The following is a 17,706-nucleotide window of genomic DNA, read 5'->3' on the forward strand; positions in this document are numbered from 1 at the left end:
TGTTTCTGCTGTAAAGGTAGACGCCGATGCAGGTTTACCTACAATTAAGTTCAATGCTTTCCCCTGGCGGGACTCTGGTCTCCTTAAGAGCTTTACCCCAGGCGAGAAATGCAATAGGTCCAGCACATCCCGGGAAATTAGAAGCGGTGTCTGGTGGGGAAGCATTATTGGTGAATTTCTACTTGCTGGGCAGCTATCAAAAAACACACCAGAGGAAACTACTCAAGATCACTGGGCCCACCGAGTGCTGCATTATCTGCACTGGCAGCGGCTCTTCAGGGGTTTCAGGTGAGAATCATTCCCAGCCCTCCGTGGAGGATGTAAGACGAGATTGTCAGAGCCTGTAGCTGCCACTTAACTAGTGGATAACCGGGGCTTGAAGATTATGGTTGAAGGGCATTTCCCCCAGATGATATAGTCATCTGACGGGGAGAATAATGACACACACAAAAGGGTCAGGGTTGCCCTGTTTTCAGCCAACCACTCTACTGCAGCTGTGCCTTTAACAGCAGTGTTATGCGCTGTGCCTTTAACAGCAGTGTTATGCACTAACAGTGAGCATGCGGTAATGTTTATGTCTACACCATGAACAGCTTCAACTGCTGATTTCTGCCTATGAAGCAGCTATTTAAATGCACAAGAGTAGACCAGGCCATTTGGTCCGGTCAGTTGGCAACCCTCGCAGGAGCTGAGACAAGGAGAAGCTACTTTAGAAATTGGATTTATTGCATGTTCCTACTGCCTTCCTTCCAAAGAGGCAGCATACATTGTCATCCACCCCCCAATTTATTCTCACAACAACCCTGTGAGGTGGGTTGAGAGAAAGAGACGGCGATTGTCCCAAGGTCACCCAGTGAGCTTCACGGCTGAGGGGGGATTTGAAGTCTCCCTACTTCTTGTCCGACACTCAAATGTCTACACCATATTGGTTCTCACCATATTGGTCCCTCTCTTTAGATCATTCTACCTCCCTATGGATATCTTCTCCCCCTTTCCCCAACCTATAGCTCCCCATCTCTGCAGAATTACCCCCTGCCATTCTAGCTCCGTAATGCCCCAATCCACTGGCTGCAAGTGATTCACTTCTATTGATTCCTGGCAGCCCATAACCCTCTGTTCGTGCCTATCCCATCCCTTCTGCCAATGCTTCAGCCCTCCTCCCCTCCCGAAATACGCTCAGAGTCTCAGAATAGGACTGGGGGAGGCCCAGGTTCAAATCCCTGCTCAGCTGACTGAGTGACCTTGGACCAGCCACTCTCTATCATTCTAACCTACCTCACATGGTTGTTGTAAGGACACCACGGAAAGTGGCGGGCGAACTTCATAAGCTTCTTGGGAAGGCCAGGAGAAAGGGGGGGGATTGTAACAGGTATAGCGCATACATTTTCTTAACCACCAACCATCACGGCAACATCGAAATGGAATCAGGGCTTCTTCAAAATATTAATATTGGTTTAATCTCCTAAGGGGCTTTGAGCTCCACGCTCCCCTGCCCCGCCTTCAAGCCAACCTCTCACTTGGCTTGGCTTCACCAGCAACAGCTTAGAGCTTTCTAATCCCTTCCCTGGACCCTCCCCAGAGCGGCCACCAAGCAAGTCATAGCAGGGCGTACAAAAGACTCTGTGAACCTCCCAGTCCAAGTCGCCTCACCCATCCTCCCCACCTGCCTCCCTCATTTCAGCTCACAATCTCCATCTGTCTTGCCTGTCACACACAGGAAAGGATGCAGCCACCTCTGGGGTGGGACTAGTGGGAGAGCAGCCATCTAGAATACTTCAGCACACCCTTCCAAGATGCAATCACAGCTCTGCCTTGGCTGTGAATGGAGATTAGCACCATTTGCTGAATGGGAACAGCTGTGCCTGATTTAGGAACAGCTATTCCCAGAGAGACGGTGTAGAACACTGACGAAGAGCAAAGGAGGCATGGAGCCAGGCCTCCCGGGTTCGAGCCGTGGCTCAGAGACGAGTAAAAGGAATTTCAGTGCAGGGTGGAGCTGGGAATCAGGGGGCCCTTACATTGTAGGCTCAAGTTATGGAGTGAAATCAGGTCGGGGTGTGCGTGTGTACGGCTGGAAGCTAGGTGTCCCAGAGTGCTCTGCCAGCACTCCCACCACAGCCTGCTTGTAGTGTGCGGGTGTGTGTGCGAGCGCATGCATAAGTGTGAGTCACATCTGCTCTTTGAGACTCAGTTTCTCTCTCCCCCGCCCCTCTGCCGGGATAATGAGTTCTTATCGCTGCTATAAACCCTTTGAGATGCACAACTCAGAGAAGGCTCTCTGGCCACACATGGCATTATTGGGAGCAAGAGGAGGTTGAACAAAGCTCTGTGCGGCAGGCTGCGAGAATAAACCTTGTGTGTGCGTGTGTGTGTGAGAGAGAATATGTTAACTCTACAGGAGCCAGGAAAGCACAGAGTCCAGACAGAGAATGTGCACAAAGGGTGAGAAAAGATCCTGGAGGAGATTTCACAGAGCACCTGAACCCCATGGCTTGCCCCACGGGGCAGTAAGGTCTGGTGGCTGTTGGGGCCCTGCAGAGGTCTATGAAAGCCAGACAGAATCTTTCAAGGCAAACATCACACGGTCTTTGCTTTTCTCTTAATCTTAACTAGCGCTATGTAACTAAAAGGCAGAAACGGTCTGGAGAATGGCAAAGGTGTTTGGGGGGTTACATCAGGGAGAACTGGAAGGTCCTTCCCTCCCCCCTAATCCTCTCTCAAATCATTTGGCATGATGGGGCTTAAGTCACTTGCTTGAACCAGCTCACAGGTGATGTCCCCTCAAATCCTGAAGCTGGCTGTGCCTGTACCTCCAAAAAAGGGAGAAAGAAGAAATCCCAGAGGATAAAAAGAGGATTGCAAAATTCTAGGCATTGGTGGTGGTGGTGGGGCTTGTGCCTCTCCAGATGTTCTTGGACTCAAACTCCCATCAGCCCCAGCCAGCATGGCCAATGTAGGAGAATACAACAAAATTTGGAGGGCCACCAGTTGTTCCCAACTCCTGTTCTAGACCATCTTGCCTTATAGTGTTAGGGATGCAGAGTTGAAGGAGGTCGAGGGTAGGTATGGGATCTTTTCTCCAATCCACCCCAGGGGAAAACTTTCTCCTCCATTTCCCACCCTCCAACAGTTGTTCACGCACCCTTTCGACTTCAGCAGCAAAACACTTCAACCCTGCAAACAATGCAAAAAGGCCCAGTGGGAATGACACCACCGCTGCTTCCTTTTGCGTTACTGTCTTATTGAAAAGAAAACCCACGATAATGGAAATGGACGCCAGGTAGCTGCGAAGTAGAGGCACAGCCAGGAACCCACGGCAGGAAGTGTTGCTTGAACCCCCTCTCAAGAATCTCCGGGAAAAGGCGAGAAGAGCTACCGCCACCTCTTCCAACAGAAATTTAACACAGACCTGCTTCTGCTGCTAGCATGGCAACCTCCCCCCACTGCTGCAGAGTCCCCTTTCGGAGTAAAGCCAGTGGCAAATGGCCAAGACAAACACACCTAGACAACCTCTTACTCTCAGAACACTTGTACCAGTGCCGTACCCCTGGGGCCCGCTAAACAGAACGTTGTTATAATGCAACGTCCCTCCCCTTGTTTCCCCACCAAATGGAATCTACTGCGCAGAAAGCCTAGAGCTTCTCAAGGCCATCCATTTCCATGCTATTATTACCAGCACCCAGCGATGGAGGGAAGGAGAGAGGGAGGGAGGGAGGGAATGTCACTGTAGCTTTATTGCTATGTTCTGGGAAGAAAGAGCAGCTCATCACATGATTAATGGGAAAAGTGGGGTTCCTCCCTCAAGGCATACCTTAAAAATAGAACCGATGGAAGAGCAATTCAGGGTTGGAACCTCGGTGCCCTCAATTTTCAGAACACAGATGAGATAATAGACGAATTTCTTATGGTCATTTCTAAACTCTGGGCACAGAAATCATTTATTCTTCTGCGGTTAGCAGGAGCTGCTAATTTTGCCTATTCCTCCCCGTCCCAATGTGTTTCCAAAAAAGATGTGCAACAGGCAGAAATTCAGCAGGCACAGCTCCACAGCATCAGGAAAGCTTCACATGGTGGGCTTCTGCCTGTTATATGGCTGCAAAAGACCCAGCAGCCATGCCAGAAACAATAACACAGTAATGCTGACAATTACCGTTCGTAAACAAAGACCTCATGTGACAAAAAAAAGAGAGCGATACCTACCCATTTCAGATACTAAAAGGCTTTCAGTACCTATCATTGGACGCACGCTTGGCCCCTGGAGGAATGAATTCCAGACTTGCTGCCAAAATGTGACAGTCCTGGACGAGGTGGACATAGCTTAGGCGCTGTGGATAGAAGGAGCTAGCTTATACAATGTAAGGATGGGCAGCGACACAAAGATAAATATAGCACTCCACTGCAAGGCACCAGGCAATACCATCTGCTCAGGGCCTAGTGTTGGGCAGGAGTGGAAGGCGCTGCCAGATTCTTCTGCATCCACGGCAGGGCTGAGGAAAGACCTGGCAGAAACTGGAACAACCCTAAAGCTTTCCATTTTCCTTCCCCGAAACCAAAACATATCCGAGCCCCGACACGGCTGTTTCCCTTCTGAGTGCTAGACCCCTGCCTCTCCAAAGGCAACCCCCAGGGTTACCTCTTGGCTGTGTGAAGCATCTGCCAGCATCCCAATGCTGGCTGTCATGTTGCCCCATGCGTGCAGTGTCAGCGTGGCAATGCAGCAGGTGGGACGCTGGCAGGTTCTGCAAACGGCAGGGATGCATCAAGGGAGTGGGGTGGCCCCGGCACATCCCACCCTGTCTCAAAAGACCACTCCTTCCAGGTGGCTGAGTTTTCCCCTTCTAAGGCCCAGAGAGAAAGAGAGGGAGAGAGAGAAAGACGATCTTGGAGGTTTATTCTCAGCATATAGACAGACATCAAGGTGTTCATTCCTCTTCCTCTGGGGGCAGCACAATCTTGCTGGGGTCATAATAATTGGAGTCAATGAGGGGCAGCCCCAGTGCCTCCCGCTCCTTCACTTTGTACTCCGCTTCCCGGCGAGCCCACTGTCGCATCCTGCAGGGTGGGGTGGGTGTGGGAGAGAGACGAGAAAGAGACAAAAACCTGAGTGAATAACTGAGGAGTTGCTAGCACTGCTCTAGAGACACCATTCTGCTCAAAAGGGTCCCGACTCTAAGGGCAAAACAGCAGCAAGGACTGGCACGGATCAGGCTGTGAGATGAGAGATGAATGAGGAGGCAGGCTCGGGCCACACAGCAGTTTATTTGGACCAGTTAGAAATATGGGCCAGTACACCAAACGAAAAACACACACACAGACATGCAGATTTTGCATCACGGAAAGCCATGTTCAATGCAAATGCATGCAAATCTCCTTATCTTGCAGTCACTTGCTGAATCTGTCTGAATGTCTGAGCTTGATCCAGATTGTTTCCAGTGGTGGGTAGGGAGGGGAGGTGCAGCAGGATCTCAGTGTCTTTGGAAGAAGGGAACTTCAACGACTTCTTTGGAAGTAGTCGAATTCCAAGTGCACACAAACGAGGGCGAGCTGAGCTTTCCAGGAAGAGACAGAGATGCCCAGAGTACAGAAGCCCACTTCCTTGAAGCGGACTTCCTATGACTGAGGACTAGAGTTCCACAGAAAACCAGGGTTCTGTACCAGAAAATGAATTTAGAACGTCTCTCTCTCCATCCCACTACCCCCAAGAGATGAGAGGGGGAGGAGGGCCATTCCACCAGCTCTGCTGACTGTCTACACACAGTTTTCCTCCTCCCCCTTCTCCTCCTCCTCCATCTCGTTTCCCTTTTGTGTCTTTTAGATTACATTTGTTTTTGTTGTAAGCCATTCCAGGCGCCCTTTTTGGTTGAGGAGCAGGATAAGAATACATAAAATAAAGCAAAGTATTGTAGCACAGTTCCAACCCAGGCCAAGGCAGTTCATGGCCTCAGGTCACAAGGGTGTGTCGCTCACAGGTCCGCCAGGGAAGAGAAATCCTGCACAGCACCGAACCACACAAGCCCCGATGCCTCCCCACGGCATTATCTCCCACTATAGGCTCTCTGCTTCACAGCGCCCTCTAGGCGCACGCGAAGGCAGGGGCTTGCAATGAGCGCTCCCAGCTGTTTGCCTGCTAACGTCCTCAAGCAGAAGTTTGAGTATGAACCCAATCAAAGCTGCAGCATTAATTACACTGTGCCGAGATGAAGTGCAAAGCTGCTTGCCTTAATTAGTGCTTCGTTAAGGAGTCACCAACCTGCCGCTCAGCCGAAGGGAACAAGGCACGAACTCCTTTTCCGCATGGCTCTGTTCCGCTTCCAGTTTGGGGGGGACTTTGGGAAGGGCTTCCCGTCGGAGAACATCAGAACAGCTTAAAGGGGCAGCCGGCCTGGGGTGCGTGGGTGGGTGGGGGCCTCAAATCTGATTGCCATTAAGTTACTGATTGGCACGGTTCTGCCCAGCCAAGCGTCTTCCACACCTTGCCCCAGCTGCCAACACAGACCAGCGGCCCAACTGATTAAACATGGCCCTTGCTTGCGTTTGCTCTGGGGCCTCCTGCCTGAGCCTTAATCAGCGCTCCTGGCAAAGGGGGAGTCTGCTATACACAAGCAGCCAATTGGAGCCACAGCTTGCGTGCGTGCGTGTTTGTAAGTAAATATAAATTTAAAAATCTAAAGAGCCAGCCAGCTGCTTTGGTGGCTCAGAAAAGACAGTAATGGGGCCTGGCCTAGTTTGCAGCCGCCTGCTGCTATTTCCATCTCCCCTTCAAACGGACAGCATGAAGTCAGGCAAATTTCAGCGGAGGGAGGGAGACGGGACTCTTTAAACTCTGTCTGCTCTGATGGCACCCTGGAAAGGGAAGGAGGAGGCTGCACTGCCTCCCTCCTATTGCAGCACGAGCAAAGCTTGCATCTAAGCCAGTGTTTTCTCAAACTTTTTGAACTTGGCATTTCCCAACCCAATTGGCCGCCTTCCTTTGGGTGAACGAGGGCACAGGCCTCGCACACAACTGCAGCTTACTTCCTGCGAGATAAGTTAAGGGTTTGCGGATCTGGGTCCTTCGCAATACGCTTCCGGGAGACGCCGGCACAACAGACTCTCTGTCTAAAACCAGCCAGCGAAAGAGACTGGGTTGGGGGCAGGGGGAGAAGAGGAGAGGCTGTTATGGCAGAAAGCTCAAAAAAAAAAGTCCCCTGCCCCTCTATGGCTTCCATGCTCAGCACACAGCTGTTTGGGCGACTGCCAAGCTAAACCTCTGCTATGAGGAGGAAGGCATTTGTGGGCCTCCTTGCTACAGGATCCTCTCTGACCCTACCCAGTCAGGGATATTGTGCCCACCCTGGGGTGGGGAGGGCAAGGGTCTACCCTACAGAATGATCGAAGCCTTTATTCCTTGACAGCCCAATCTTAACAGGGCAACTGCCAATCTTATGGAAGGGGTTGGAAACTGATGTGGTGGGTATTTTCCCCCCAGCTGCTGCCCCACTGAGCAAAGAGCAGAAGCCACCTCCTGAACAAGGGCCTGTCCGGCTTGGCTCCTTAGCTGGCTCAACCAGAGGCACTGCTTCTGCATGTCCACACGGCACCGAGAGCTTTGAGAATTTCCAAGCTAGCTTTGTGCCAGCGTTCTCTGAGAGAGATTATTTGAAAGTAGAACGACGGAATCGGGAGTGAGAGGGAGGCCTTTGCGCCCCAAGTCCCAAATTCAGTAGGCAAGGAGCTTATAGTGGAATACATGCTGCAAATATTGGCATCCATTTTTGTTCTTGGGGCACAGAAATGGCTCCTTGAGGATTCTAAAACAGGGGAGAGGCAAGTTTCAATAAAATATATTTGAAGAAAGGAGGGGATTCTAGTTGATTGGGGTGGGGGAAAGTGGGTTGCTATTATTTTAAAAAAAATTGGTTTAGGTATTTTCGGCACTGACTGAGGACTCAAGTCAAGTGAAGCAGTATAAACATTTCCTGGGAGTCCCATTCAGAACTTCTTTTCCTTGGAAGCATTTACCAAAACAGAAACTACATGGGTTCAATTGTTTTTTGCCAGCAGCCATGAGGACTAGACACTTGGTCTTGCCCCCACTGCCATGGTTTCAATACCTGAGAGTATCAGCACTGCACAATATAGAAAGTCACGATCCAAGCTCTTCTGGTGAGAACCAGTGTGGTGTAGTGGCTATGGTGATGGACTGGGAGTCGGGAGATCTGGGTTCTAGTCCTCACTCAGCCATGGAAACTCACTGGGTGACTCTGGGCCGGTCACACACTCTCAGCCCAACCCACCTCACAAGGTTGTTGTTGTGAGGATAAAATGGAGAGGAGGAGGAGGATTATGTATGCTGCCTTGGGTTCCTTGGAGAAAAAAAGGTGGGATATAAATGCAATTACAAATAAATAAATGAATGAATAAAGGCTCTCTATCCCCTCCCCCAATTTATTTAGCTCCACAAGGAGGGAAGGTGGCAGTAAGTGGATAGAGGGGTAGACCTTCCACTACCAGTAGAGGGCACTGTGAAAAACGTTGTTTGGCTGTTGTATTCAGAAGCAGGGCAGTACTGCAGCATTAGCGTTTCATACAGCGTTCATAAATTGTTCATCTTTATCCATGAGGGATTTTTATTTTACAATTTCCTTTCCCCACCCCCTCCAGATGCTGTGTTGCTCCTGAGGGATAATCCCCGACACAAGAAACAGCCACCTGAATGACTCTGCTGGAGGGGTGGGGTGGGGGTGGACACAAGATGTGTCGTCCCGTTCTCCCACGTACAGCTACTCATGACCTGCAGCCTAGGACAGTAATGCCAAATGCAGGCCTAAAGCAAGTTTAATTATTATTCCCCACTCCACAACCACAGAGGAGCTGCCTCGTCAGCTCATTAAGCGGAATATTAACGGGCTGGCAGCAGGCTTTCATCTGAAGCTCTCCGGCTGACAAATGGGACTGCAGCAATTCCATTGAGAAAGGGACCAGACTTCGAAGACGAGCCAGGGCGGTGTGCACGCAGGCGGGGCCGTTCTCTTCCCCGGCCCCACTCCTGAGAAGGATCAGGAGATGTTTGGGTTGGGGGGGGGAATGCCTTTACAGGGGAAAGGAGTTAAGGAAAGAAGGAACACGGCGGTGAGTAACCGCACCTGCTTTCCAAAAGGTGAGGGTGGGAGGTGAGAGACAGAGGGAGAGACCAGACAGACGGTCAGGGCCAAATAGGAGCACTACAGCTACCTATTCAAAAATGTACAAAATACTTACCCTGCAAATTCAGGCGGTAGGGGGGAAATGCAGAAGCAAAACAGAAATGGCCCATGGAGAGGAGGATCAGGACTGCCCAGTGGCTAGAGTGATGTACAAAGACATTGTGGGCGGGGAGGGAGGGAGGGAGGGGAGAGGCAGGCCTTCCAAATCCCAGACTTAGGCACAGACGTCACTGGGAGGCCTTGACAGGTCATTTCTCAGCCTAAGTTCCCCATCTGTAAAATGGGACGAGTGACCTACCCTCTTATGTGTGGAGCCAACGGAGGCAAAACAGGATGTTTTGTGATCTTGCACCAAAGCATGCAATTATAGCTAATGAAATCAAAAAGAGCAGGGATCTTCATCCCAGCATGCATTCATCCTTGTCCTCGCTCTGCACCCCGCCCCGTCCAAATGCAGCCAGCCCAATTCCCAGAGGCGCCCCTCCCTCGCCTCCTGCAATCAAGAGGCGCTTGATACAGAATCGGAGTTCATTACGGGCTCCCTGAAGACCTCGCTAATGAGACCCCCATCAATTAGAGGCGAGTTATGTCTCGCGCTCAGGCGTCTCCCCAGAACGCCAAATGGAGACAGCTGGCCTCGCACTGCTGGTACTCCAGGCGTGACAGGCAAGGAGACGGACCCAGCCCTTTTCCCAAAGGCCCATTCCAGTGGGGCTGGCTATGGCAGCAAGCCATGCTCTTGGGCCATCTAGGCCACCTTTCTCCCCGTCACCAGAAGCAGATGCTTACAGAGAGAAGGAGGATGCAAGGCAATTGTAGAGTTTTGGCAGGAAGCACCCAAAGAGCGGATCTCAAGCCTCTGGACAGTGAAGGCAGTAGTAAGAAGCACTGCCTCAAAACTATGGCTGCTATTAAGAGGGCAAGTTGGTGACATCTTGGCCTTCAGGGTTTTTCCATAGTAGCCAATGACCCCCAAGAACAGATCCTTCATGTCTGTGAACGGCTACAAGACACAGTGATTCCTAGAGTGGAACTCCATACATTATCAAGTATATTTCCAGGAATCTCAGCCTTCGGGTTTGTTTGTTTTTAAAAAATTAATGGTTCTAGACCTCATCGTTGCAGGGAAAAGGCGGCAGTATTTTCTAAAATGTGTCCAAGATGAGGTGCGATCTGGGAAGGAGGAGCTCCTGCACTCTTCACATCTCCCCATCCCTGCTTGTGATCCCATTTGCTCTGGTTACTCCCCTCCCCCCCCCCCCCCCCGGAAACACACACTGCTTGCTAGTCGCTTCAAAACATCTCAGGCCTCTCCCTTGGGAGTATTGCATTACTTCACAATTAGGGCACACGACCTAGCATGGGCACTAGCCTACTCTGTTGGCACTGAATTGAGGCTGCACCTAATTAAACCAAAAGTTGACAGAACCCCCATGCAATTTGCTAACTGGGCTTGTGGTGGGCTGGCTGACTCCGGCTCTTCCGTTCTATTGCAGATGTCTGGGTGCCGACACGCAGCAGCTTAGGGTGGGGCTACAAGCTTGGTGGCAGAGGAGACTGGTGATGTGCACAAAGATGGTGGTGGGAGTGTTGTATTTCCCAGGAAAGCAGCAGCAGGTGGGGGAAAGAATGCCGAACTTTTCTCCTGTATGCCACTTTCCCTCTGGAATTCATTCCCCTGATTTTCCCTGATTTGACTAGCAATCACATCCCCGGACTCCCAGCTGGTGGAAAAGCCATTTGAATTGTGGAGGGGGGGAAAGCAGCAGGCAGGGAGAGAATAAAGCACCCTATCCACCGCTTCTTGTCTGAAAATGCCACCCCTGCCCACTGCCATCTTGCACATTGGCAACCAATGTAGGGTGGGGCGGGATCAACACTACCGCTTTATAACTGTTTATAATTTTCTTGGCAACTCTTGGGGCCCAGGACACACTCCAGATACCGTTTTCAAACTGCTTTCCAAGTGTTATATCCCGCTTCGTGTAGACCTGGCCTGGGAAAGCTGGTATTTGCTGCTGAACACACAGCTCCATTAGCAAGAGGACCCGGGGGGGGGGGGGGGCAACAATCTCCACATATCCAGGAGGACACAATGGGATGTGGCATGTGATCTCTGCTCCTCTTCCTCCTCCTCCTCCATATCTGTTTTAGCGGCCGTGAATTGTACATAAAGGGCAGAAAATGATATGGTCCTGACTGTATAGGAAAGGGGGTGAGTCAAGGACTGGGAATTAGCTGTATGGATGGTGGCAAGGGGGAGAGAGACGGCAGTAGTGGCGGGTAAGCATAAAGGGAGGTTGGGGTGGAAGCAACCCAAGGAGGACGAGGAAGGGGCAGGTCAAAGCCCAGGGAGCAACAGAGGCAACAGAAAGCAAGCAAGAAAAGGTGAAGGGGGAAATAAAAGCCTGGGAAGCAAAGGCAAAGAACCCAGCCTCATCAGCCCCAGAGCCTTGCTACTAGTTTAAGATAGCACGCCTGGAGTCACAAAAAAGTTCTGCAGAGATCACAACTTTATGGACAGGGCTGTGTATACCTGTCACTCAAAAACACACCACCCTAATATGCAAAACTGGAATTCTATATCAAGGTAACACAATGGGCTGGGGCACATGATCAAAATAAGCCACCTTGTGTGAACAGGCCCATTATTAAAGCCACAATGGCTTTTGTAAATCTTGGTGTGTGAGGGGCGTGATTTGATTTTGCGTGCTGTCAGAACTCGGGCGGCACGGCTTATTGGAGGGGGAAACAACCCTTCTATAAGCCTACAGCAGCCCGTGGTTATTTAAATCAATTCAAATAAGTTGTAATGGCTTATTTTAATTGTGCAAACCAGGTTAATGGCTAGGCTAGGAAGAGATCAATTCTGAAAGCTGCATTTGCTCATTTTGCAGAATTGACTTTACTCCTGCTAGTCACAGGGGCAGAGAATGTATCCAAAGAGCTACGCAGGGCACTGACATTCAAGTCCTAGTACCCCCCATCATCTGTTTGTCCACACTCCAATTCCTGAGATTTCTATGGGCCAATGCCTTCAAGCTTATCTTTGCAGAATTAAGGTATAGACATTTGGTGTGTGTGTGGTTTGTTGTTGTTTTTAAGTGAAAGCTATGCAATTCTCAGAACGCTGAATTCTGCACCCAGTGCCAATTCCTGCAGACCTGCAGTACAAATTGTGGAATATGTCCATGACCCACAGATAGCTGGAAGCCACCCTTGTTCATTGCTCTCGCACACTTTGGCCCCGGCAGTCTTGCAAGCCAGAAAGCCTGCCCTCGCTATTCCCAGTTCACCTGTGCCTGTTCTTAGAAACACAGTGCAATGTAAACACCAAACGGGATTGAGGAACAGAGGGGCTGAGGAGGATAGAACTGAGATGCCAGTCTCCAGCCTTTATTCCGATGGGGATGTGGTGTTTTAGAAGACGAGCAAAGCCGGGCACCAGGACTCCTGGGTCCCTCTCTCTGCTCAAAAGCTTTGCTCGTTAGCGATACTCCTCTGCAGGGTCTATCACAGAGCCAGAGCGGATGAGAGCAGGAGCTGCGCAAGCCGCTTCTGATCAGAAGGTTCTATGTGCGTCAGCAGCAGAGAGCCGGGCTGTAACCTGCCCTTCCCTGCCAGCCGAAACAGCACGGCTTCCGGTTCTGGGCCGTGGGCTATCTATATCCCATAAGCTATATATACACACACATTTATGCGCACACACACACACACACACACCCCTAGCGCCAGCTGGTGCACCCCCAAAATAACTCCTAGCAGCTCTTGAGTGGCAGCGAATTTACACAATTCACCCCCTAAATAGACTACCTTGGCTGAAAACAGATCTTTCCTAAAGCCAGACAGGACAAGGCTGCTTTTGGGAGAAGAGGAGGGGAAATTGGTATGTGTGTAGTGGGAGCCTACACTGCTATGGCTTTAAAAGTACCGAGAGAAGGGGGGGGGGGAAGGCCGGTAGTAGATGTTGTCCCCCTTCAAATGCAGCCTGGTGCTGTAGCCAGACAGCGAAGGTGCTTCCCTTCCATTCTCTGTCCTGCCTGTCCCTATGAATGTGGCTGTTTTGAGTTACAAGCAAGTGGAGTCCATTATTCATGCTCATCATTTGGCATCATGAGAAATGCAGCTTCCTTTAAAAAAAAAGAGAGAGAGAGAGGAGAGAACATTGTTCTAGCATTCATGGTGGCAGAGGAAAGACCTGAAGTGTGTGAACAGTGCCCGGTAAAGGAATAGTCAGGGGTTCAACAGGCTGAGGGTTGATTCTTTCCCTCCCCTGATCTCAATCCTACCATCTAACCTCACTTTCTATAACTTTCCCTCCTCTTCCTAAAAAAAGAAAAAATGCTGAAACACTGAACCAGGAAGCAGAATTATAAAAAGCTTCGTATAGGTTGGTAAACATCTCCTGAGAAAGTCTAGGTTTTCTAGATGTAGATTTCTTCCCCTCCCTATATTTTTGGTTTTTGAGGGACACTGAATACAGACAGGTGTGAAAGTAACACTCCTGATCTCTTGATGCATGGTTAAGAGACTGGCAGAAGGCTGCAGGGCTATATACCGGTTCCCTCCATCTCATCTTCAGGGCCTCATCAACACTAACATCAACCACATTTAACCAGTTTTCCTCTTGTTGAAGAGAAAAACCTGGCTAGCATTAAGAAAAATGCAAGAGAGCTTCGGCTATTGGGCGGTATAAAAATGTAATAAATAAATAAATAAATAAATAAATAAATAAATAAGAATGGTTAATATCAATGCTAATGCAACACTCCACCGCGGTTTAAGCTGAGCAGGAGAAATTTGCACTGGGGAGGAGAGAACATGAACCTGCAGCAAATCTTCCATTTGCTGAACCGTGATTGAGGGATCAGGAGCACTTCCACCCGAATCAGAACTACCTGCCAGCATGTGAGCTGGCTGAAAAAACTAAGAACGTTAGAGGAGCCCTGATGGATCAGACCAAAGGCTGATCTTAGCCTTCTCCAACCTGGAGCTGTCCAGATATGTTGGACTACAACTCCCATCCTTCTCAGACAGCATGGCCAATGATGGGGATTGCAGTCCAGTACATTTGGAGGGGACCAGATTGGGACTAATCCAGTCCAGTATCCTGTTTCCCACAGGAGCTAAGGAGATGACCCTGGGAAACCCAAAAGCAGGACATGACGGCCTCTCATGTTCTGGCCTCCAGGATTCAGAGGTGCTTGGTGAAGAGGGACTAACATCAAAGCATTTCCACCTGCCTCATCCCACCCACCACCTCGAAGCCTGACATTGCCTGCCGCCTGGCAGAACGGGGTGCTTGCTGAAGAGAGGCTGAGTAATATCAAAACTTTGTGGACTTGAAGAATGACTGGCAATCTTTACCTCCCTAGGTGAGAGATGGGGAAGGAATTAGGAGACTAGACGCAGGTGAGAGCTGGGAGGAAGGGAAGGGAGCCTGTCACAAGTGAGAGGTGTGGCTGCCAGCCTGTGCATGTCGGCTAACTGGGGAGAACCTTCATGCGGAATGGAGATCTATTTATATTTTTAAATACTTCTGTATTGTGCTTTATTATCTCTCCTGCGTAGGGCTCCGTTGTTGGATGAGTTTAGTTTATTTGTACTGTTTTATTAGGTATTGTATGCATTGATGTTTCTACTATATATTTATCTACCAACATTATGGTTATCTATTACAGTTTCTATTGTATTTTTGGAATACTTTAATACGTATTGCTGTTTGTTTTCTTGTAAATTGTTATTCGTTTGTTACATTGTGAGCTGCTTTGGGCATAATCTTGTGTAAAAACGACATACAAATAATGGTAATGAGGCATACTGCTTCTAAAACTTGGGCCATCATATTGCCAGGACTAGTAGCCATTGCTGACCTTATCCGCGCTGAATTTGTCTAATCCCCTTTTAAAGCCATCGAGGTTGGTGGCCATCACCACAGGTCATGGCAGTAAATTCAAGGAGCTAACTGTGCTCCATGTGAAGAAACTGTTAACACATGTTCTCGTGGCCAAATGTGTATGCGTACATGTGTGTCCAACAAACCTGAAACTGTAGGGACCTTTTATAGAAGTGTGGTGCACACACACTTGCACTTCAACAAAACAGAGAAATTAACACTGACAAAGATTGTAAACACTCAGCTTTTGTTTTACCACGACCGACCAGACTTGGATTTGCAGGGGTTGGTATAACTGCTTCCGCTTTGGTAAACAACCCAGAAACACTCCATTTCTGAACGGTGTTCCATGACATCTGAATCTGGCACTCTGGGTTGTTGAGAAACAACCCAGAGTTTTAATCCAACAACAAACCATGGGTTAAAACTCTGGGTTGCTTCTTCCTCAAAAACCCAGAGTGCTGGGTTTGGACATCACAGACCACAACCCCATTCCTGGGTTCCTTACCAAAGTGGAAGCAGTGAGTGGTCAGGAAACAGCATGTTCACACTCCTGTGTGGTCCTGATCACCTTTGGTTTAAACAACTCAAGGGTTGTCATTGTATGCAAACTGCGTCTCTGTCTCTTGTATTCTTCCCCCTGGCGTCACACTGTATTGACTGACTGTTTGACACCTAGTGACTTAAGAGGGTGCTGTAGGCTTCACACACAGACACTTAAAATTAAATCCATTATTGTGTTTTAAAAACAAGTGATCCTGAGGCGTATACTCCAAGGGTCCCCTTAGTATGCGTGCCAAGTTTCAGGTGTCTAGGTTTCATGGTCTTGGTGTTATCATGCTGACAGACACACATCTTTTATTATTAAATGTTTATAGAAAGAATTTTAGATCGGTATACTATGCTCCTAGCACTAGAGTGGCAGACTATTTAGAATGGCAATGATAGATATAGAGGAAGATGGTGGCTGGGGATTAACGTTTGCCAAATAAGGAGCAGGTAGCATGTTTGGGAAACAGCGAGGCAGGGCTTGGGAGGGGGTTCTTCGGGTGTTGATGGCACAGGGCTGGGCCACACACGGGGCAGAAACGCTCGCTTTCCTAGCAAGATAGTCCCGCCTTTGTATGCTCTTGTTTTTCCTCCTTTTCCCATTTGTCTGGTTGGTTTCTATTAAAAAAAAACCTTTACAAGGCATGGATATGCAGGTTGCTTACCTGTAACTGTAGTTCTTCGAGTGGTCATCTATGCATTCACACATATGGGCTTTGCGCCTGCGCAGAGACCAGACCGAAACCTTCTCTAGCTGAGTGGAACGTTTTTGGCGGGAACCCCTCCCCCACGCTACCGCGCATGTCCATGGGGTTCCCGCCCTTACCTCAGTTTACAGGAGTCCGACATTGTGCCCCCATAAACATGAGTGTAAATAAAATAAAGTACATTCCACAATATAACAGTGTCATTTATAAGTCTTACACCACCAAGAGGGGATGGTGGGTGGGTTGTGTGAATGCATAGATGACCACTCGAAGAACTACAGTTACAGGTAAGCAACCTGCATTTCTTCTTCGTGGTCTCTATGCATCACACATATGGGCGAGTAGCAAGCTGACATACCTTTGGAGGTGGGTTGGTGCATCATCTGAAGATTTCTGAAAGCACTGTCCTCCCAAAAGAGCAGTCCTGCCTCGCACGAGTGTCCAAACTGTAGTGCTTGACAAACGTGGATGGAGTGGACCACGTTGCGGCTCTACAGACTTCTGCCAGTGGAACACCTCTGGTGAAGGCAACCGATGTTGAGACGGCTCTGGTAGAATGAGCTGTCACAGGTTTTACTAACTCTAATTTGGAAATAGAGTAGGCCAATTCAATTGTCTCCACTATCCAGCGTGACAGTCGCTGAGATGAGACAGGGAGGCCCTTATAAGGCTCACCATAACAAATAAACAATTGCTTTGTCTTCCCAAAATTCTCTGTCCTGTCTTTGTAAAAAGCAAGAGCTCTTCTTACATCGAGAGTATGCAAAGAAGACTCAAGAGGTGATGTTGGATTAGGAAAGAAAGCAGGAAGGGTAATATGTTGAGACAGATGAAAGGATGACACTACCTTAGGCAGAAAGGCTGGGTCTGTGCGTAGCACAACCTTATCCTTATGAAAGATAGTGTATGGAACATCTATCCTGAGAGCTTTAAGCTCACTTGCACGTCTTGCTGATGTAATGGCTACTAAAAAGACAGTCTTTAAAGTTAGAAGTCTAAAATCTGTCGAAGCCATAGGCTCAAAGGGTTTGCGTGTTAATGCCTGTAGCACAACTGACAGGCTCCATGGTGGAACAATACATTTTATAGCTGGTATTGTATTTTTGAGTCCCTTTAGAATTTTTTTGGTTGTTGGATGAGTAAAAGGTGTAAAACCATCCACTCCTCGATGAAAAGATGTAATAGCTGCCAAATGGACTCTGATAGAAGTAAGTTTGAGTCCCTGCTGGAAGAGCATCAACAAATAATTGAGGATTAAAGGTATACGGCAAGATTTTGGTGTCTGATTATTCTTCACAGTGAAGTTTTGGAATTTTTGCCATTTTGACGCATAAGACTTCCTCGTGGAAGGCTTTAGGGCTGCTAAAAT

The 17,706-nt window shown here is 49.0% G+C and overlaps 1 protein-coding gene across 1 annotated transcript in view; it reads right to left on the reverse strand.

Moving 5' to 3' along the window:
• Positions 1 to 4,874: 4,874 nt before the first annotated feature.
• Positions 4,875 to 17,706, reverse strand: part of NDUFB11 (NADH:ubiquinone oxidoreductase subunit B11) — a 57,265-nt gene continuing 44,433 nt past the window's right edge. Inside the window, exon 3 of the mRNA XM_063123093.1 lies at positions 4,875 to 5,052. Coding sequence (XP_062979163.1) covers positions 4,923 to 5,052 — 130 coding nt within the window. The 3' untranslated portion in view covers positions 4,875 to 4,922. The remainder of the gene's footprint in view (positions 5,053 to 17,706) is intronic.

This window comes from Elgaria multicarinata, chromosome 3 (assembly GCF_023053635.1).
Source record: "Elgaria multicarinata webbii isolate HBS135686 ecotype San Diego chromosome 3, rElgMul1.1.pri, whole genome shotgun sequence".
NCBI lineage: Eukaryota > Metazoa > Chordata > Lepidosauria > Squamata > Anguidae > Elgaria > Elgaria multicarinata.